We start from the raw sequence: 22,587 nt of genomic DNA, 5'->3' as shown, positions 1-22,587 counted from the left end.
TACACCTGACACGTGCAAAGTGGACAGGATCTACTAGATGACACCGTCAGAGACATAAGCCAGCAACCAGCTCTTCACGCACCCCTAGCAATTCACTTAGGCCACTGTCATTGCATTGTCTGACTACTCGCACTGCTTTTCCACAGAGAAGATCCTGAAAATAGAGCAGGTTTTAAGAAAGGTTTGGACAATTTCCGAGAGGAAAAGTCCATGGGGGAAGCCACTACTTGCCCTGGATCAGTAGCATGGAATGTTGCGACTCCTTGTGGTTCCGAAATCTTTTGTTACTCTTTGGGGTTCCAGAATCTTGCTATTCTTTTTTTTTTTTTTAATTCATTTGCTACAAATCTTATAATAAACTCAGGAACATCCAATTATAACTATCAACATAAAGTTACAAAAAGGAAAATAAAGTCATTCAATGATCTAGTCCACGTCATCTGGCTGGCAGTGCCTTCCTTTAGCAAAGTAATTAATATAGGAAAAACAATTTTTAACTTCCAAGAAGGCAGAATGTGGCTTCTGTACATCTCTACATTTCTTCAATTATCCTCCCTAGTCACTAATAATAAAACCCTAAGTGCATATGCTCAAGGCCCAGCACAAGAGGCAGATCTTCGGGCACCAACGCACAGGACATGCTGGTGCCGGTGCGAAGGCTACACCAAAGTAAGAAGAGGGTTCGGGTGGGTTGGGGGGACCTCAGGTGGCGGCGGGGGGTGCCGGATCGCAGGGGGAGGGTGCCAGTTCGCAGGGGGGGGGCCTTCGGGGGGAGCAATGCCGGTTCTCGTGGGGTGGGAACGTATCAAAGCGAGTTTCCATTATTTCCTATGGGGAAACTCGCTTTGATAAACGAGCATTTTGGATTACGAGCATGCTCCTGGAACGGATTATGCTCGTAATCCAAGGTACCACTGTAGTTTGTTTCTTTAACTCCGTTTTGAAAAAGTGTAGCACACTTTGTAATTGTGTCTTTAGATGACTCCAGAAACTGAGAAAGATCTAAACTATCTGGAGAAACTAGTTTATCAATTTCCCCTTCTGCTCCCTCCTCCCTAGAAGCCTTCAGAATATAATAGAAGTCATCTAGTTGAAAGTTATCCACCTCCAGAGTATTGCAAAATCTCCCTCATATACATTCTTACTAGCTCCAAAGGGGATAGGAAGTGCATAATCGGGAAGTTCAAAAAACAAAGATTCCTAACTCTCATATAATTCTCCATTTTTTCCATTTTGGCATGAGATAATACACTCTAATATTAGATAGAGCCGTACTTTGTAAATTAGCCACAGACTTATCCAATTTGTTTCCTAGCTCTATTATTTGATCATCATGCTCATTCAGTTTAACAGTTGCATCTGAGGAAAACTGACACAATTTCAAAACAGTATTTTGCAAAGAGGACTCAATTCTATTAACAGTTAGCCATATATCATTTAAGGTGATAATTTTGTCCTTTGGAAGAACATCAAGGCTCGACTCTGTAACCATCTGGATAGGGGTCAATCCTTTAGTCTTCACCCCACTTATTTGCTCCACTATATTAGTTCCAAAATGTCTAAAAAATGTGAGGAAGAGGCCACACCCAAGATTGGATGGTGTCTCTACTCTTCCAACAGAAGTTAAAGGCTGGGGAGGTGGCAAAGGGCCTCCTGAGTAAAGGGCAGTTGACTGCATGCTTAAAGTTACCTGCTCTTCTAGTCTTGGTGAAGACCGAGCCGAAATAAAACGATCCATTGGACCTTGAACTTGAAGTTAGGAAATTAAGTTTTGTTTTCCTCTTACCCATAATAGAAGGATTAAATCGCAGTCCTCTGCCGATTCCTCATGGGCTCTGAAGGGGCTCAAAAGGGGCATATCCTGCCCCTTGGGCCACGCCCCTTTGGACATGCGACCGCAGGCTGCGTGCCGCGGCTCCTTGGTTCTTTTATGGGGCCTGAAAGGACCCCTCCGACAGCGCTGGTTGTTGCGGGGGCTGCCTGCTGAGATGGAACAATTAGGTGCTGCTGGCGGCTAAATCTTGCTATTTTTTAGGACTCTGAATGGAATGTTGATACTCTTTGGGTTTTGCCCAGGACTAGGGACCTGGATTGGCCACCATGAGAACGGGCTACAGGATATGTGCACTGATCTACTAGCAAGCCTTCAACTGACTCTGGCTGGGGTGGGCCCATTGTACAGCTGGCTCAGGGCCGGTAGAGATGATCTATTGTCACCCACAGATTCAACTCTTCTAACAGATGATATCTGCCAACCATCAGTGCAGGCTGTGTCTCACTAAACTCTGAAGAAGCAGCCTGGCCTCCAAATCCTGCAACTGAGGGGACCACCTGGAGAGCAGTCTAAAGCGGCCTTGGCCCACTGCCCCACTTCTAGAGAGTTCAGTACCTGAAAATACGCCCTGGGCCCAAAGACTTGGCAAACGAAGAAAGGACTGATCTTATGTCTGCAGTTTTTAAGCTCTTACTGCCGGCTGCAGATTAACTCTTGACAACATTGGCTACCCAGCCCGACTGATTACCTGCACTGCTGTCTGTGACCCTGATGCTCTTCTGATATAAGACTGCCTGAATGAGCCAGTCATACAGATAAAAGGTGAATTAAGGAAGTCCTCCTTGTGAAGGGAAGCAGCTAACATTACCACTACCACAGAAACTGTGGGGAGTAGTAGCTAGACTAAAGGGGCGGCACAAAATTGATAATGCCATCCCACAACATTAAAGCAAAGGAACTGCCGTTGAGCCTGACAAATAGGGATATGCAGATTGCTAGATAGCAATGTAAGAAATTCTCTGCCATGATGACCGATCAGCGTTTCCATGCGAAAAGAGGGCCCATGAAGCACCTGAATCACATTCCTGGTATCCTGATGCATAATAGCAAAGGAGCAAGTGGACTTCTGAATGCCCTTAAAGCGGATTCACAGTTTGAAGAGCTTCCTTAGGCGCTTCCTCAAATTTAGAACCGAAGCAAACAAGAAAACACTCTTGCAGCTCTTCCTGATGAAAAATGCAAACCACCCGAGTCCTCCCCCCTGGGGGCAATTCCTCCATTCAAGCATCTACTCCCCAAAGGAAGGTTTTGATCTAGAGCAGTGGTTCCCAAACCTGTCCTGGGGGACCCCCAGCCAGTCAGGTTTTCAAGATATCCCTAATGAATATGCATGAGAGAGATTTGCATACCTGTCACTTCCATTATATGCAAATCTCTCTCATGCATATTCATTAGGGATATCTTGAAAACCTGACTGGCTGGGGGTCCCCCAGGACAGGTTTGGGAATGACTGATCTAGAGCCTCTTCTGCCCACTCCTGATCTGCCTCTGACCCAGGAGAACCACATTTCAAAGAGATCCTCTCCCTCCTAGTCCAACGGCTGCCATTTAGGAGGAAGAGTGTGCTTGCAGCCCAGCTGAAGCACCAGCTCTCCATAGACAAAGGCCAGGACAAATCTGGCAAGAAATCCCTCTCTCCTCCCAAGTGCCAAGCAATACCAAACCACTCTGCAGGGATTTGGAGGTGGGGGGAAGGTAGGCACCAGCTCGGGCACAGACATGAAATCCAAAATGGTGGCTGTTCTGGTTTTGACAGGGACCACCATCGTTAACTGTTCCCTCTCCGAACACGTTCCCACAAGGCACTCAGCATAAGCACTGCCCCTGACCTGGAACTTGCTATATCAGCGGGTTCCCGGCTGACACAAAATAACAGTCCTCTACAAAATCAAGGCCCCAGTGCCGACACATGGCACAGCACTTCAGATGCTAAGAACTCATCTCCCCTGCACTGCCCACAAGAACTCTGAGGAAAGCCATCGAAGAGCACATTTTGAGCCAATCAGGGCCTTAGGCCCCCCAAGACTCCCAAAATGCAGTGGGAGGGGGGGAAGGCCCATCATTCTGAAGAGGCAGCCCTATTGGCAGGAGGGAGTAGATTTTGGTCCTGCTGATTTTTCATCAGAAAGTACGGGGGGAGTCAGGGATGTTGAGGGAAGGCTGTAGGGCTTGGAATGGCAGCGGCTCTTTGTGGAGGGGGAGGGGGGGAATCAGTAAGTGGGAGAGAGGGAGGAATCACAGTCCTCCCTGCTAGTTTAGCTGATCCTGGCAGGGGAATCCTCAATCAGCTGAGCCAGCCATTTGGACAAGGTAATTGGGTACATGTAGGAGAGAATAATTAAAGAGTACAGGACAGCCCAAGAAGAGGGAGGCAGAGCAGAAAATTGAAAATGAAGATCTCTACACATCTCCCTCCTTTTTAAACCTAATATTCATCATGTTGATACTGCGTATTCTCTCTAATTGTACCTGTATTCACTGAACGTTCAGTGACTGCCTCACAAACTGTACTCTGAAATTCGCTGGCTATCCAGCCCCCTACACTGTAAACATGTTATTATATTGTAACATACAAATATTATAATTCTTACTATTCTGTACTCTATAATCACTGACTGCTCAGTGACATCTTTCCCTATTTTTACACTGTAATTCGCTGATTGTACAGCTCTCTTCACTGTGAACTGCATAGATGTCGCAAGATTATGGCAGTATAGGAAAAACAAAGTTATTATTATTATTAAACCCATTGGTTCAAGACTGACATTCCTATTGAACGAGAAACAAAATTTATCCCATGCATTTTCGAAATCTCTACTGTATAGAATCTCATGTTTTTTTACAAAAATACTATCAATTTAACTCACTTGATGTTCTCAAAAGTTTAGGAAGCCTAACGTTAATGCTTCTAAGGTAGCCAAAAAGCGCCCTGGGTTCATCCAACTTAAAAATGGGATAAGAGCCGACAACCAGATCCCCCCAATGGCAATATATTTTTAGCCTCAGATCTGGAGGTTACTCTTGTTCTGAGACAGGAATGGCATGCCCAAAAATGAGGTGCTAGGATGCTTCAGAGTCAAATTCCAAAATGAAAACCAGATCAGGGGTATTAAAGGATGCAAGTAAACCACTTTGGCCTCAAGATTTTAGAAAATGTTAAAGGTCACCGAAGAGGACTTCACCTTCAGAGTCCTTGGAGTTAGGGTCAGTACAGACAGCACCAAAGCTGAGTAGAGCAGTGTTAGCAGGTGCATTGGCAAAGGTATGGTAAATTGCTTCTGCTAGGCCCATTCAAAACAGATGTGCTCAGTACTGACACATTCATGGGCTTGAAAGAACTAAAAAAATAAAATTGTACTAAAAATAGTAAAGGGAAGATGAAAAACTGCCACAGGTTCTTAGAAACAGACACCCCGTTCCATCTGCAGGAAAAAAGGACTAGGGGATGTTCCATGCAGCAGTGACAAGAAGTTCCTAAACAGATCAGCTAAAGCTTACTGTGAAAAGCTTCATGCTGGCACTATGCATCATTACTTATTTTAAATAAGAAAATGAAAAGATTATGCAGGGCATCAAGTTTGAGTAAGGGTTTTATAAGATGAATGCAAAGTCTAAAAGTCCTCCCTTTGACCCTGGGCAAGTCACTTAATCCTCAATTGCCCTGGGTACATTAGATGGATTGTGAGCCTACCGGGACAGACAGGGAAATGCTTGAAGTATACTTCCCCCTCCGTATTACGTATCTACAGATCTCCTTATTCACGGTTTTAAACCAAAAAAATGCATTTTCATTTTTCAGGCTATTTTAAGCCTTGTAAGCCCCCCTTAAGCCTTACCTGGTGGTCTTGCGGGTTTTCGGGCCAGGAGCAATCTTCCCACGTTCCTGCCCCATGCAGGAAATGGCTCGAGAGATGATGGGAGCTCAAAGCAGCCATTTCCTGTGAGCGATCTGCACGGGGCAGGAGCGTGGGAAGATCGCTCCTGCCTGAAAACCCACTAGACCACCAGGTAAGGCGTAAGGGGGGAGCTTTCAAGGTTTAAAATTGCCAGGGGAAGAACCAGGCCGAATATTATTTGTGGTTTTTTTAATATTTGCGGACCCGCTCAGCCCCTAACTACCGCGAATATGGAGGGGGAAATGTACCTGGTTGTAAAACTACAAAAAGGCAATACACAAGTCCATGTCCTGATGTCCTAATACCTGGCAGAAACCAAAAGAGTAGCAACATTCCAGAGCTGAGATTGTGATGTCATAATGCCTCATTCCACCAATGCCTAAGAGCCAGCTTCATCAGTGATGTCACAATGACATCATTGTTCTATACTTGGCTCACTTCTGATATTGCACTGGAGGAGAGTGTGGCGTAGTGGTTCAAACTCTGCGCTGCTCCCTGTGACCCTGGGCAAGTCACTTAATCCTCCACTGCCCCAGGTACAGTAGATGGATTGTGAGCCCACTGGGACAGACAGGGAAATGCTTGAAGTACCTGTATGTGAACCATTTTGAGTGTGATTGCATAACTACAAAGAGGCAGTATACAAAGTCCCAATCCCTTTCCCCTTTTTGGATAAGAGAGACAATATGCAATGATGGCATAAAGGCGATGTATCTAGAAAGTGAACTTCTTCCAACCAGGGAAGACTAGCACGTGTCACTGATCAGCAGCATAAGCTAGGGAGCAATATGGATATAAAGCATGCATTTAGATTGAAAATAAAAATTGAAAACCTATTAAAAAAATATCTCCCAGACCCGATACAACAATCTGCAACACCCCATTCCCTCCACAAGCCTACTGAAGAGGTCCTAGGGCCCAACCTGGCTGCTGCGCAGGAATGAGGACATGCGTCTGGGACGGATGCTGCACTGTCTGCTGCGGCTGCTGCTGTGGCTGCACTTGCTGCGGGTGATGGTGTGGCTGAAGTTGCTGCTGCTGCTGCTGCTGTTGCTGGTGAGCCTGGAGCATCAGCTGCTGCTCTTCCGAGTGAAAGCCATCCACGGCTTTGGATTGCATCAGCTTGTTCTCCCATAACTGAATTGAAAAAGAAATATGCGACTATGGGCTTCGGGTCAGATTACAAGGCCCAAAGGCAAGTCAACATTTTGTACTAACTGGAAATACAGAGAAAGTCAGGCAGACCTGGAATTTCTTTCCTTTAGGCCAGTGTTTCTCAAGCCGGGGCCCAGAAGTGCGCAGACGTCGCTGTGATGACATCACGCACACATGCAACATCCGCGCATGTGCAGAGGCCCTCCAGATGGGCCCCGAGATGCCGGTAGGGGATGCCAGCAGGGAAGAGGGCCAGAGAGGAGAGGCACTGGCCAAGTACCCCCTAAGTCTAACAATTATCAACCAAGTACCCCAACCACAGACCTCCCTAGGCCCAGATCCCATCCCCTTTACTAATTGTAATGCAAATTTTTTCCATTCATTTTTCATATACACACAATATACACATCAGATATAAATTCTCAAAAATTGACACATTTCAATCATTATATTGAAAATAAAATCATTTTACCTACTGGTGATCCTCTGCAGTCTACTGTAATTAGCTTTAAAGGTGAGACCGGGAGGCGGGGGGGGGGGGGGGGGGAAGCCAGAGGTCGCTAGAGAGAAGGGGGAAACATGCAGGCCTTCGAGGAATCAGGCAACGCTGGTGCTGTACCGCATAGGGAAGTCAGCTGGCAAGCGCCTCTCTTCCTCTTCAGTGTGCCGCGGCAAACTTGGAATCTCAGGAGGCACACAGTTTGTGATATACTGCTTTAGGCCCACCAAACCTTGGGTTATGCTCGCCTACCACCAGATGGAGACCGAGAACACTAAATTTGCGAGATCTACACAGACGCAACGTGCCAACCCTCAGTCAGCCAGTATTTCTCCAACAAAACAAAACCACCATCCCCCATGGCTGTTCTCTTGGAGCTCACACATTCGAACCCAACCGGAAGTGAGCACAAAAAAGGTGTTTTTGCATGCAACTCACACCCCAGCAGCAACTATAACCAACTAATGGGAGGTTTCTCCAAGTACCGCCCCGGACATTCTGTATTTATGCATGAGATTTTTGTTCCCGACATGCATCACTTTACACTTATCCACGTTGAAACTCATTTGCCATGTCGATGCCCATTTCTCGAGCTCGATTATGTCACATTGCAGATCTTCACAATCCCCCTGTGTCTTCACTACTCTGAATAACTTTGTATCGTACGCAAATTTAATCACCTCACTCAGTTTGTAACTATGAATATTTGCCTCTTTGGCAAGTTTCTCTTCATATTCTTTTTTTAGCCTCCTTTATCGTCAACTGCAACCATTTAAATGCTTGAGGCTATTCAGAAAGGGTTCCCTGAATGGCGAAACTTTAAAAAAAGATCAGTATAGCTTGCCATTTCTATGCTTCCAGACGGATTTCTAAGACATCAGGCCACCAAGTGGTATAAATTATAAATTAATATCTGAATTTATGAATAAAAAGCCAAAAAGTAGTCTTAAAGACATCTGGAGTATTGAGACAAAGCAGCAGATTTCTGCATCTCAATGGCCACGAATTTGGAATTGGAGATTGAGATGTACAGCGTCAGCATCTATGAGACAGACTTGGTTTTTCTTGTTACATAGATCTTTTAGACCCTGGTTAGGCTGCAAAGGTTGGATAGTTCTAAATCTAATAGATGCTGGTATTGTCATCTTGATATAGGGACTTTGGATCATTTGCTATATTATTGTCCCCTGATACTCAAGTTCTGGAAATCTATTTGGGGGTCAAATTATTACGATATTGGAAGTTCCATTATCAATATCATATGATATATTATTACACAAAAAACAATCAATGCAAATCAGAATAAATTGCTCCTCATTATGACAGGAGTGGCCATGCAGATGATAATGAAAAATTGGAAAACTTGGGATAACTTAAATTATAGTTTTTGGTGGGAGTTCTTATGGCAAATTTATAAATTTGAAAGCAGTCATTCCCTACAGAGGGGACATTATAGGAAATTTAAGGAAATTTGGGGCCCATTAACAAAATATTGTAAGTTATGAAAGATTAATATTATTTCCCTTTAATTTATGAAAGATTGTTATACACATCTGGGAGGGGGGAGGGTTAGGGTGGGATTTAATAAGAAAGACTGAACAAATTGCAGCTCTACACTCTCGAGGAACGTAGGGAGAGGGGAGACATGATCAAAACATTTAAGTACCTCACGGGACGTGTCGAAGTGGAAGATGATATTTTCTTTCTCAAGGGACCCTCGGCCACAAGAGGTCACCCGCTCAAACTCAGGGACGGAAAATTTCATGGTGACACCAGAAAGTATTTCTTCACAGAGAGAGTGGTTGATCATTGGAACAAGCTTCCAGTGCAGGTGATCGAGGCAGACAGCGTGCCAGACTTTAAGAATAAATGGGATATCCATGTGGGATCCCTACGAGGGTCAAGATAAGGAAATTGGGTCATTAGGGCATAGACAGGGGGTGGGTAAGCAGAGTGGGCAGACTTGATGGGCTGTAGCCCTTTTCTGCCGTCATCTCCTATGTTTCTATGATGGGTCATTTGGCCTTTATCTGCCATCATGTTTCTATGTTTCTATAATCAGAAAGTTCTATGACATCACAATGCAGGTGTAAAGAGCCTTAGCCTATAGGAAGAGGAGATGCAAATGTTAAGAGCCTTAGCCAATAGGGAGAGGAGGAGAGAGTGTTGATCATTGGAACAAGCTTCCAGTGCAGGTGATCGAGGCAGACAGCGTGCCAGACTTTAAGAATAAATGGGATATCCATGTGGGATCCCTACGAGGGTCAAGATAAGGAAATTGGGTCATTAGGGCATAGACAGGGGGTGGGTAAGCAGAGTGGGCAGACTTGATGGGCTGTAGCCCTTTTCTGCCGTCATCTCCTATGTTTCTATGATGGGTCATTTGGCCTTTATCTGCCATCATGTTTCTATGTTTCTATAATCAGAAAGTTCTATGACATCACAATGCAGGTGTAAAGAGCCTTAGCCTATAGGAAGAGGAGATGCAAATGTTAAGAGCCTTAGCCAATAGGGAGAGGAGGAGAGAGTGTTGATCATTGGAACAAGCTTCCAGTGCAGGTGATCGAGGCAGACAGCGTGCCAGACTTTAAGAATAAATGGGATACCCATGTGGGATCCCTACGAGGGTCAAGATCAGGAAATTGGGTCATTAGGGCATAGACAGGGGGTGGGTAAGCAGAGTGGGCAGACTTGATGGGCTGTAGCCCTTTTCTGCCGTCATCTTCTATGTTTCTATATATTATTTAGTAGAACAGAGTGCAGGTTGTGATATTACATGAATATTCATATGTACAGTGGTACCTTGGATTACGAGCATAATCCGTTCCAGGAGCATGCTCGTAATCCAAAATGCTCGTTTATCAAAGCGAGTTTCCCCATAGGAAATAATGGAAACTCGCTTTGATACATTCCCACCCCCCCACCGAGGCCAGCAGCGCTGCTCCCCCACCCACGAGAACTAGCATTGCTCCCCCCGAAGGCCCCGTGATCTGACACCCTCTGCCCCGCGATTCAGCACCCCCCCCCCCGCCGCAACCTGAAGTCCCCCAGAGCCCTCTTCCCAGAGAGAACGTGAACTCGCAGGCGCACATGCTCAAGGCCAGCACAGAAGAGGAGGCCGACATGCTGGTGCTACATTAAAGTAAGAAGAGGGCTCTGGGGGACTTCAGGTTGCGGCGGGGGGGGGGGGGGGGGGGTGCCCGATGGCGGGGGGGGAGTGCTCGCAAATTGAGGTGCGCTCGGTTTCCGAGGCGCCGATTTTGCATTGTTTTGCTCGTCTTGCAAAACACTCGCAAACCAAGGTACCACTGTATTTGAATTAAAAATGAATAAAGAATTTTTTTAAAAAAGCACTTTGCATCGTCTATGTTGCCAGTGTCTGTCTACGTGGTTATTTCCTTCATTCAGATTTTTTCCATTCTTTGAATGATGTTCTTTTGACTCGGCCTATTTCACTTCACCTTTTAAAGCATGCTTGTTCTCATTTGCTCTTCTTTCCACCTTTGTTAATACGCCAGATACTTCTGGGGCTCCTTTTACAAAGGTGCGTTAGAGCTTTAACGAGCGGAATAGCGTGCACTGAACTGCCGCACGCGCTAGATCTTAACGCCAGCATTGAGCTGGCGTTAATTCTAGAAGCGTAGCGCGGGTTTAGCGCACACTAAAATCCTGCATGCGCTAAAAACGCTAGCACACCTTAGTAAAAGGAGCCCCTGGTCTGAGGTTTCACAATGGTATTTTTAAACAATGCCCATGACTGATTTAAAGTCATAACTCTGCTTAATATGATTAGCAAATTAACTTTAAGAGGTTCAAAAGAGAGCTAAAAACCTAGTTTGAAGAGTTTGTACTTAAGATATAAACTTTAATGGAAGGGTGGAGGTGGAAGGGGGGAGGGTGTGTTGGGAGGTACTTTATCGTGTTTGTATTGTGATGATAATCGATTGTTGATTTCTTTGAATTTATATATCTACAATGTATTAACTGAGTTGAGATGATAATGCTAATCAGGTTTATAATGTTGTAATAACTCATTTATTTTTATGTAAACTGCTGTGAACTTCCATTAGGTATTGGTGGTATATAAATAAAGACTGTATTGCAGGGGTAGGGAACTCCGGTCCTCGAGAGCCATATTCCAGATGGGTTTTCAGGATTTCCCCAATGAATATGCATGAGATCTAGTTGCACGCATTGCTTTCAATGCATATTCATTGGGGAAATCCTGAAAACTCGACTGGAATACGGCTCTCGAGGACCGGAGTTCCCTACCCTTGATCTAATCTAATATTTGTGCGTCGCGCACACCTAAACAGGCTCTAGGCGACTTGAGGAAGGAAAGGAAGTAGGGTAGGGAGGGCCCAAAAATATCCAGAGGAAAACCTGTGGCACGTTCTCTGGACTCAAATATAGCGGCTGCTATGAGGCGCACGATGGCCTTGCTATGGCAAGAGTTTCCAGTCACTGATCAGAAATCCAAGAAAACAGGCCTACTGGAGACCCAACCCTTGTATGCTGCATAAAATATATATATATTTTTTTAATTGTCATGCCTTATTTTTTTAACTGTTCATATGTGTTTGAAAGGAGTCTTCAGGCAGGCCATATTTAACCCCATCTGAAAAGTCCAAAGGTTAAAAGGTCACATTTACCATATACAGCATTTTAACTGTTCTAACTTTATTTATGAATATTTTCCAGGAAAAAGTTATTTTTATTACCATACTCAGGTTAGATATGACCCACCGTTTTCAATTCCATTAGCACTTGTTCATCCACTCCTTCATCAAGGAACATCTCTCGGACATCATTGATAACATCTTCAATTACTGATCTGTAAAGTTTAGGCTGAAAAGAAAAAAAAAATGCAGTTTGTAAAACCAGACCGAAAGAAAATCCAGTAGATCTACACATGAATAAGTGCTCTTGAAAGCAGCAGTTCCACATATGACTTCTAATTTTAACAGGATTTTGAGGCAAACAAACATCAAAGCAAAAAAAATAAGACTACAAATATAAATATATACATATGTACACATACATATATATATATATATATATATATATATAAAAAAAGACTTTAAAAAAAGTCTTATTACCAAGAGCTGAAAGCTTAGGCACTCCAGAAAACATGTGATTAGTAAAAAAAAAAAAGGGGGGTGGAGAGGAAATATACTTGGATGCAAAGTTCATTACAAAATGAATTAGACACAGATAACTACAAAAGGACAACAACTGGGAACTGTCAAAGATCTACAAGTAATCATCTCAGATGACCCCAAGCTGGGAAAAACAAAATCACATTAGCAACAAGGAAATATTTCCTTTGTGCAGGTCACCAGCAACTCCACCCCAAGTAACACGTTCAGTACTGGGGCCTTACTTTGCAAGGAAATTAGAATGGGGGGGGGGGGGAAGAGAAGAGAAGCAATAAAAAAAAAAAAAACCAACACACATGACAACTACTGACATAATCCAAGCCCATAATACAAACCCTACAAGACTTAAGCTGCTGCATATTTGCTTGCTGAAAGACGGGGAAGGAGAAGATATGAGGGAAAAGTATCCAAATATTTGATAAAACCTATTAAAGTTGGAAAAGGTAAAAATTTCCATATAAAAAAAAAATTCAAGGCCAAAGGGTCAAGAGCTGAATGGTACATGAGTAATACAGAGGAATCTTCCTCTCTTATTTATAGCTGCATGCATCTATTCATCAGCAGTAGATTGTAAGGACTGTGTCAATGTTGGGCACTGCCCATGACATCCTGGAGATTGGGTTGCTGATGGAGCCAACTAGGGGATGCAAGCACAGCAGACTACAATCAAGGTGACTAGGTACAAGGGATGCTACAAATTGGAAGTGGCATGCCTTCTTTACAATGCAAATTGCCAACAGAGTCATCTGGACCTAAATCTTTTGTAGACTTTCTAATGTTGCCTTGTATGGTCGACTTCAGGCCTTGCCGACTTTGGCAATTTTGAATAAATTAAAGATTGCAACGGTTAACATTAGGTCAGTAAACAAGCAACTCATTTTAGCTGACTCGCTGAAAACAAAAATGTATTTGGTTTTATATTCCGTCCTCCCCAAAGAGCTCAGAATGAGTTACATTTCAACAGTTGTGGTGGTACAATATGTTGTTACATAAGAATACTCTTGGAACATTGTATGGAGTTAAGATGTTTTTTTGGATGGAGAAAAAGTATAAACTCACAAACTAGCAATATTACAAGGGCATCATTTGTACATAAATGAAGAAAAATCCGTTAGTTTCATAGTACATAGGGGATTCTCAAAGGCAAGTGCAGAGGGATTGGGTAGGGGGATAGCATGAGATCAAGAGAATGCATTTAGATAAAGATGTGGGGAATCCGAACTTAATCCGTTCCAGAACCCCGTTCGAGTTCTAAGACAATTTTTCCCATTGAAAAGAATAGAAACTGGATTAATCGGTTCCTTGGTCCCACAAACTCTGCAAGATCGGGCCTACCTGGCAAAAACAGCAAGATCGGGACCCCCAGCAGCAGAGGCAGCAAGATCGGCAACGGCAGCTGCAAGTGGTGTTCAGCCCAAAGCTTCCCTCCCAGGTGGAAATAGGAAGCTGCGTCAGAGGGGAAGCTTTGGGCTGAGCACTGCTTGCAGTTCGGATTCCAAAGCAGCGTTCGGATTCCGGAGCAAAAATGAAGAAAAAAAAAAGTTTGGATTCCAAATTGTTTGAGTTCTGGGGCGTTCAGATTCTGAGGTACCACTGTATTACTAAAAACCCCTAATATGTTAAGGGGCATCTTTACATTAATCACCCCCCCCAAAACAAAAAACAAATACAAAAAAAAAAACCTGCTCCCCAAAGCAATAGTCCATGTCTGCAAACAGCAATTCCGTAGCATCCTTTTTCCAAGAAAAAAACAAAGATACATGCAAACTTAGACTCATAGATTTACATCTTTACACCCAACATTTCTACTGGAATCCAGGCCCAAGTCTCAGTCTGCCTCTCCGACATCACTACCTGGATGTCTCGCCACCATTTAAAACTAACCGTGGCCAAGACTGAGCTTATCTTTCCTCCTAAACTCACCTCCTCTCTTCCCCCATTGTCTATTCCTGTGGATAGCACTCTTATCCTCCCTGTTTTGTCAGCTCACAACCTAAAGAGTCATTTTTGACTCATCTCTTTCATTCTCTGCACAGACCGTTAAAACCTGTTACTTTCTCTATATTACCAAAATCCTACCTTTCCTATCTAAATCACACTAACAAAACCGTGATCCACACTCATCACATCACCTCTTGCCTAGACTACTGCAACCTACTTCTCACAGGCTAAACCATCTCTCTCCCCTTCAATCTGTTCAAAACTCTGCTACACACCTTATATTCCACCACTGTCACTCCTCTCCTCAAGTCACTCCATGGGTTCCCTATCCACTTCTGCATTTACCCTGCAGCAACTCGGTATCTCTCTCTCTCCCTATAATCCACCCCGGGAACTCCATTAATCAAGTCTCTTAACTGTGCCCTTCTCCTCTACTGCCAGCTCCAGACTCTGTCCCTTCTATCTTGCTGCACTTTAGGCCTGAGCCAATAGGTCAAGCTCCATCTCCAGCAGGGTTGAAATCTAGGTTAAAATACCTCCTTTGGGACGCAGATTTTAACTCTTTAACTCCATCCTACCTGTAAAGTACCCATGTATTTGTCAATCCCTTTGTAATTCCCTGCCTCAATTGTACTGTTTGTCTGATTAGATTGCTAGTTCTGTGGAGAAGGGACTGTCTCCTATATGGTTAATGTAATATACAGTACTTCGTGCATCTGGCAGTACTATTGAAATAAGTAGTAGTGTTGGTGGTAAATTGGGCAACAGTATAATAATGGCTGACTTCAACTACCCCAATATTGACTGGATAAATGTTACATCAGAGTCCTAGAGAGGCAAAATTTCTAGATGTAATTCTTGGAGCAACTGGTCCAAGAACTGCCAAGGGGGGGCTATTTTAGATTTAGTCTTTAGTGAAATGCAAGGCATAGTACAAGAGGTAACAGTGTTGGGTTCATTGAGAAACAGAGATCATAAAATGATCCCATTTGAGCCAATATCTAGAGTGATATAGCTAAAGAAATGTACTGTAGTGGCATTTAATTTTCCCAAAAGGGCAACCACAATAAAATGAGGAAATTGGTTAAAAAGAAGCTAAAAGGATTAGCAGCTAAGGTTATGACTTTAAATTGGGCATGGACATTATTTAAAACTACCATTGTGGAAGTATCTGGCATATTAACAAAAGTGGAAAGAAGAGCAAATGAGAGCCAGCATGCTTAAAAGGTGAAGTGAAATAGGCCGAGTCAAAAGAACATCCTTCAAAGAACGGAAAAAATCTGAATGAAGGAAATAACCACATAGACACTGGCAACATAGTCGATGCAAAGCATTGATTAAAAAAAAGGCTAAAAAAAGAATATGAAGAGAAACTTGACCAAAGAGGCAAATATTCATAGTAACAACCTGAGTGAGGTGATCAAATTTGCGGACGATACAAAGTTATTCAGAGTAGTGAAGACGCAGGGGGATTGCGAAGATCTGCAACGTGACATAATCAAGCTCGAGTAATGGACATCGACATGGCAAATGAGGTTCAACGTGGATAAGTGTAAGTGATGCATGTCGGTAACAAAAATTTCATGCACGAATACAGGATGTCCGGGGAGGTACTTGGAGAGACTCCCAGGAAAGAGACTTGGGATGAAGCCATCCGCGCAATGCGCAGTGGCGTCGAACAGAATGCTAGGAATGATAAAGAAGGGGATCACGAACAGATCGGAGGAGGTTATCATGCCGCTGTACCAAGCCATGGTGCGCCCTCACCTGGAGTAATACGTCCAGCACTGGCCGTCATAAATGAAGAAGGACACGGTACCACTCAAAAGGGTCCAGAGAAGAACAACTAAAATGGTTAATGGGCTGGAGGAGTTGCCGTACAGTGAGAGATAGGAGAAACTAAGCCTCTTCGCCCTTGAAAAGAGGAGATATGTTCGAAACATTCAAGATACTGAAGGGAATAGACTTAGTAGATAAAGACAGATTGTTCACCCTCTCCAAGGTGGAGAGAACGAGAGGGCACTCTCTAAAGTTGAAAGGGAATAGATTCCGTACAAACGTAAGGAAGTTCTTCTTCACCCAGAGAGTGGTAGAGAACTGAAACGCTCTTCCGGAGGCTGTTATAGGGGAAAACACCCTCCAGGAATTCAAGACAAAGTTGGACAAGTTCCTGCTGAACCAGAATGTGGTTAAGGGGCTGGAAAAGTTGCCTTATAGTGAGAGATTAGAGAAACTGGGCCTCTTCTCCCTTGAAAAGAGGAGACTGAGAGGGGACAAGATTGAAACATTCAAGATAATGAAGGGAATAGACTTAGTAAATAAAGACAGGTTGTTCACCCTCTCCAAGGTGGAGAGAACGAGAGGGCACTCTCTAAAGTTGAAAGGGAATAGATTCTGTACAAACGTAAGGAAGTTCTTCTTCACCCAGAGAGTGGTAGATGACTGGAATGCTCTAGTCTGTTATAGGGGAAAACACCCTCCAGGGATTCAAGGCAAAGTTGGACAAGTTCCTGCTAAACTGGAACATACGCAGGTGAGGTCTTTGCCGCGTGAGCAGATTGCTGGGCAAGATGGACCACTGGTCTGACCCAGCAGTGGCAATTCTTATGTTTATGTATATCAAAAAGCATAAAGCCTGTTAGGGAATTAGTGGGACCATTGGATCAAGGGGCAAAAGGGGCACTCAGAAAGGGTAAGGCCTTAGTGGAGAGATTGAATGAAAGATGATAGTGTTATAATGCCTATGTATTGCTCTATGGTGCGGCTACAACTTGAATACTACATGCAGTTCTAGTTGCCGCATCTCAAAAGATATATAACGGAATTAGAAAAGGTACAGAGAAGGGTGACGAAAATGATAAAAAGGGATGGAATGACTTCCCTACGAGGAAAGGCTAAAGCTACTATGGCTCTTCAGCCCAGAAAAGAGACAGTTCAGGGGAGATATGATAGAGGTCTATAAAATACTGAGTGGAGTAGAATGAGTAGATGTGAATCGCTTGTTTACCCTTTCCAAAAATACTAGGACTAGGGGACATGTGATGAAACTACTAAGTAGATTTAAAACAAACTGGAGAAAATGTTTCTTCACTCAATGGGTAACTCTGGAGAATGTAGTGAAAGCAGTTAGCTTAGGAGGGTTTTAAAAAGTTTTGGATAATTTCCTAAAAGAAGTCAATAAGCCATTAAGATGGATTTCTCCTTGGGATCTTGCCAGGTACTTGTGGCCTGGGTTGGCCACTGTTGGAAACAGGATACTGAGGTCAATGGACCTTTAGTCTGTTCGAGTATGGCAACTCTTATGTCCTTATGTAAAATCAATAGGGACCATCACAGCATCTTTATCAATTATAAAGGTATCTGGAACCAAAACCCAGAGTCACTTTGAGATCATCACATATGATGATGACCTTAGCTTGATAAGACTTTCTCCATCCATCAGATTCAAGCCTAGACTCCTGCCCCCTGCTCTTTTAATAACCAAAGAGCAACCTACCTACAAATCAATTCTGCCCTTAATTAAGAACATAAGAATTGCCGCTGCTGGGTCAGACCAGTGGTCCATCATGCCCAGCAGTCCGCTCGTGCGGTGGCCTTCTGATCAAAGATCAGTGCCCCGAGACTAGCCTTACCTGCGTACGTTCCGGTTCAGCAGGAACTTGTCTAACTTTGTCTTGAATCCCTGGAGGGTGTTTTCCCCTATAACAGACTCCGGAAGAGCGTTCCAGTTTTCCACCACTCTCTGGGTGAAGAACTTCCTTACGTTCATACGGAATCTATCCCCTTTCAATTTTAGAGAGTGCCCTCTCGTTCTCCCTACCTTGGAGAGGGTGAACAACCTGTCCTTATCAACTGAGTCTATCCCCTTCAGTACCTTGAATGTTTCGATCATGTCCCCTCTCAATCTCCTCTTTTCCAGGGAGAAGAGGTCCAGTTTCTCTAATCTTTCGCTGTACGGCATTACATTACAGATTTCTATTCCGCCATTACCTTTCGGTTCAAAGCAGATTACAAAAAGTTATGGAAGAAGGGTTACAACGTTAGATCAGAGAAGGTTTCCAAGAGAGGGAAAAGTAGGATGTGGGGTTAGGGAGGGGATGGTAAGAGGGGGGGTTAAGCTTTATCATGGTATTAAGCTTTATTAAGGGATTTCTTGAAGAGTATAGTTTTTATTTCCTTTCTGAACATCTTGTAGTCTGGGGTTGTTGTCAACAGGTTGGAGACTTGGTTGTCTATCTTCACTGCCTGAGTGGCCAGTAGTCCGTTGTATAGTTTTTTCCATTTTACTTCTTTGATTGGGGGTAAGTGAATGGGGTGTGTGTTTTTCTATGCCTGGTAGAGGTGGTTTGGATGAGGCGGCCGTTTAGGTAGGATGGGCTGTCTCCATTTATAGTTTTAAATAGTATACAGTAGAATTTAAATTGTATTCTTTCCTGGATTGGAAGCCAATGAGAATTGATGAATGCCTCAGTAATGTGATCATGTTTTTTCAATGAATAGAAGAGTCTCAGAGCTGTATTCTGAATTGTCTGTAGTTGTTTAATCATTATTGCAGGGGAGGTAGGATGTTGCAATAGTCTAGGATACTTAGGATTAGAGATTGTACTAGGAGCTGAAATTGTGTTTTTTCGAAGAATTTTCCTTAAATTATCCTTAAATTTCAATATAGTACTTAGGAGCTGGAAATATGCTGTACTCTGCCCTATCTTTAAAAGAAATGACTTTGTATCCCGATATCCTGAATAAATACTGACCTGTTTCTAATCTGCCATTTATCTCCAAGATCCTGGAAAAACTAGAATTAGTACAGCTGCAAAATTTTGTTGAAAAGCAAGGAATACTGTATATACACCAGTCAGGTTTTAGAAAATCCCATAGTACAGAAACTTTTATTTTTATTTATTTATTCATTTATTTAGCCCGTCCTCCCAAATGAGCCCAGAACGGGTTACGAGATTACATTCACAGTATAAGTAAGGCAAACTTTGTTGGGGGGGGGGGGGGGGGAACAAACTTGGTGTACATAGAGGTATTAATTTTCAGCTCTGACAGTATAGTCATAACATACAGATTTGGAGATACAGACAGTTCTAATAGATAACATCGACAACTGTTGGAAACACCTGGATGAAGGGAATGACATGCTTTTGATTCTACTGGATTTGCCTTTGACACCCTGGATCATCCTCTGCTACTATCCAGGCTGGCACAGATAGGCATCTGTGATGTTGCACTACACTGGCTCTCTCCTTCTTGGAGCAAAGATTCCAGAGGGTGCTGGTAGGAACATTTATCTGAACCAAAATCCCTCAGACTTGGTGTACTCCAAGACACCTTATTATCGCCTTTGCTTTTCAACTTGTATGTCAGGCCAGAAACCGATATTGCCTCAAAACACCAAATGCAAATCCACTCCTTTGCTGGTGACATCTAGCTCTCCCTTCCACTGGGCCCAGATCGAACTAACCAGATTAAGAAATTGCAATGTTGTCTATCCAAAATCAAAGACTGGATGACCTTTAAACTGCAGCTAAACGATTAAAAAAAAAATGGACTGTTATGGATACATCGAGAAAATTGTCCCTATTCCTGCCCCTCTCTTTCCTGGGGGAATGCCACTCAGACAAGGATCAAGTATGCAAACTAGGATTCTCCTTGATTCTGGTCTATCACTCACAAACCAAGTCTCCCAGGTTGTATCTACTTTCTACTACCTATGACAATTACAGAAAATATCCATATGAAAGTGATGTATCTTTAAGGGCCTAGTACAGGCCTACAAAACCTTCTGAAATATGGTTCCAGGCTACATAGCTGACAAATTACCATCTATGTCCCAAGCAGACCATTACGATCACAGGAGAGAAGATCCCTTTTTCTAGAGAGCACCCACAGACACATCTACACACACTGCCAACATTTTGGAATCAAATCCCTTCTTTCATTAGATCATTGGACAGATTCCTGAAGTTCAGAAAAGCCATAAAAACTTATCTTTTTACATTTCAGACCATAAATAAGCTTTGACTTGATTTGAACTATGTACGATACTTGGTTCCAGGATCCCAGGTAAATTAACTAACGTGTCATTTGTTCCATCTACGTACATTCTGTACAGTATTTGTATTGTCCTTCCGCTACTATTTACTGTGAATGTATCCTTGTAACCTGTTCCGAGCTCCTTTGGGAGAACAGGTTAAAAAACTGAATGAATGAATGAATAAATAAATGTCAGTATCTAGCTCACGACCTAGATGTGTTTCCATGGAGGAATAGCCTAATTTTTTTTTTTAAATAAAAGTGAAATGTGTGTTCCTCAGGTTGGATGGGCCATGGCAGTTTCACCAACCACCTAGAAGATAGAATATTTAGGCGTCCTCTTACAGATGCACCGATTTAGCACACGCTAAGATGCCCATAGAAATATAATAGGCATCTTGACATTTAGCATATGCTAAATTGTTAGCGCCTGAAGCGTGAGGGAAATGGTTAGAGAAATGGACTAAGGAGAAGCAGGAAAGATAGGGTTTATATTCCATTGATGGCCCTTGTACTCCTGGGGAAGTCACATAACCAATTATCGCCTCCGATACAAACTTAAATTGCAAATTTCCAAGCTTATTGAAGATTTAATATACCACCATTGAGAGGACTATCAAAGCCATTTTCAAAATAACAAAGTGTAGCAGAACAGAAGAGGAGGCAGAGAAAGGCTCAGACAAAAAAACATTCAAGAAGTCAACATTACTTGGAAGTGGTCTAAGACCACCCCGGCCCTGAGGGGCATCTTTTATAACTCGTTCGTTCACATTTTCTTTTGCTTAAGAGGCACTTAGTCTTAAATATTGATATGATCTCTACCAAGCAAATATCTAGTGGAAAGGAGTTTCATAGTGTAGGCCCTTGGACACTAACATCTTACTTCTTGTGGTTGAGAAAGTGCACGGCCGGCTGGTCTCTCCTAGGAGATTATTCCAAGATGAACATAGATTTCTGCGAGAATGATAGTGTTCCAATAGGACAGAAAGCTATTCAGCTTGACCATAATGCATGGAATTTCTATCCATATGGAATCCACACTTATTTATTTCCAATTTGATCTAGTTTATCAGGATTTTATATACCGCCTATCAAGGTTATCTAAGCAGTTTTTACAATCAGGTACTCAAGGATTTTCCCTAGATATAATTTGTATCCAGGTAACAGTGTCCCATTGATTGTCCTCCTTCCACCAAGTTTCTGAGATGCCTATTATATCTGTCATCATTCAGTGCTATGTACTTAACTCTCCTAATTTTATTTTTTAGGCTTCAAAGTGTGGGGGGGGGGGTTTTCCTTAAATCTTCAGACTGCTCAGATGACAGGGATAAGTTGAGTCCTTTATTCTGCCTCTCTCAAACACTCCTGGCTTTCTTTCACCATTATTGGAACACCTTAAAATATCCATTTTCAAAAGTATCTCTCAAGGATACTCCACACCGAAACATTCACTGCTAGGCAACTGTTAGCTCCACCCCATCCCCCACCTCCCAAATCCGCTCTATCTCCAATACTAGAGGAAATGCAATTCTGGACTTAATTCTAAATGGCCTGTGAGGACCGGCACAAGATGTAGAAGTAAAAGGGACGCTGGGAAACAGCGATCACAATATGATCCGCTTTGATCTGGACGCAGGGGAGAAACATCGGTCAGTCCAAAACGACAAGCCACGGCACTGAATTTCCGAAAAGGGAATTACAAAGGGATGAGACTCATGGTAGGGAAGAAGATTAAGAAGAGGATAAGCACTGTAAAAACGCTAGAGCAAGCTTGGTCCCTTTTTAAGGACACAGTCACCGAGGCGCAAAATCAATATATACCGCGGCGCATATCAACAAGGGATTCAAGAGGAAAAACAAAGAACTGGCGTGGCTCACTGTAGAGGTGAAGGAAGCGATCAGAGACAAGAAAACTTCATTAAAGGAATGGAAAAGGTCAAAAACAGACGAAAACTGGAACAAGCACAAACATCAACGCAGGTGCCATAAGGCGGTAAAAGGGGGCAAAAGAGACTACGAGGAAAAAATAGCTAAGGAGGTGAAGAACTTCAAGCTGTTCTTTCG

At 43.1% G+C, this 22,587-nt stretch overlaps 1 protein-coding gene across 4 annotated transcripts in view; it reads right to left on the bottom strand.

Moving 5' to 3' along the window:
- GTF2A1 (general transcription factor IIA subunit 1) overlaps nucleotides 1–22,587 on the bottom strand; it is an 81,181-nt gene that overhangs the window by 47,032 nt on the left and 11,562 nt on the right. For all 4 annotated transcript variants that reach the window (XM_033950933.1, XM_033950936.1, XM_033950935.1 and 1 more), the window contains exons 2-3: nucleotides 12,131–12,232; nucleotides 6,654–6,867 (exon numbers count right to left, since the gene is read on the bottom strand). In XM_033950933.1, the coding sequence (XP_033806824.1) occupies nucleotides 6,654–6,867; nucleotides 12,131–12,232 (316 nt within the window). The remainder of the gene's footprint in view (nucleotides 1–6,653; nucleotides 6,868–12,130; nucleotides 12,233–22,587) is intronic.

This window comes from Geotrypetes seraphini, chromosome 7 (assembly GCF_902459505.1).
Source record: "Geotrypetes seraphini chromosome 7, aGeoSer1.1, whole genome shotgun sequence".
Taxonomy (NCBI): Eukaryota; Metazoa; Chordata; class Amphibia; order Gymnophiona; family Dermophiidae; genus Geotrypetes; species Geotrypetes seraphini.
The sequence above is the reverse complement of the archived record's forward strand: the minus strand, read 5'-3'. Positions and strand labels throughout refer to the sequence as shown.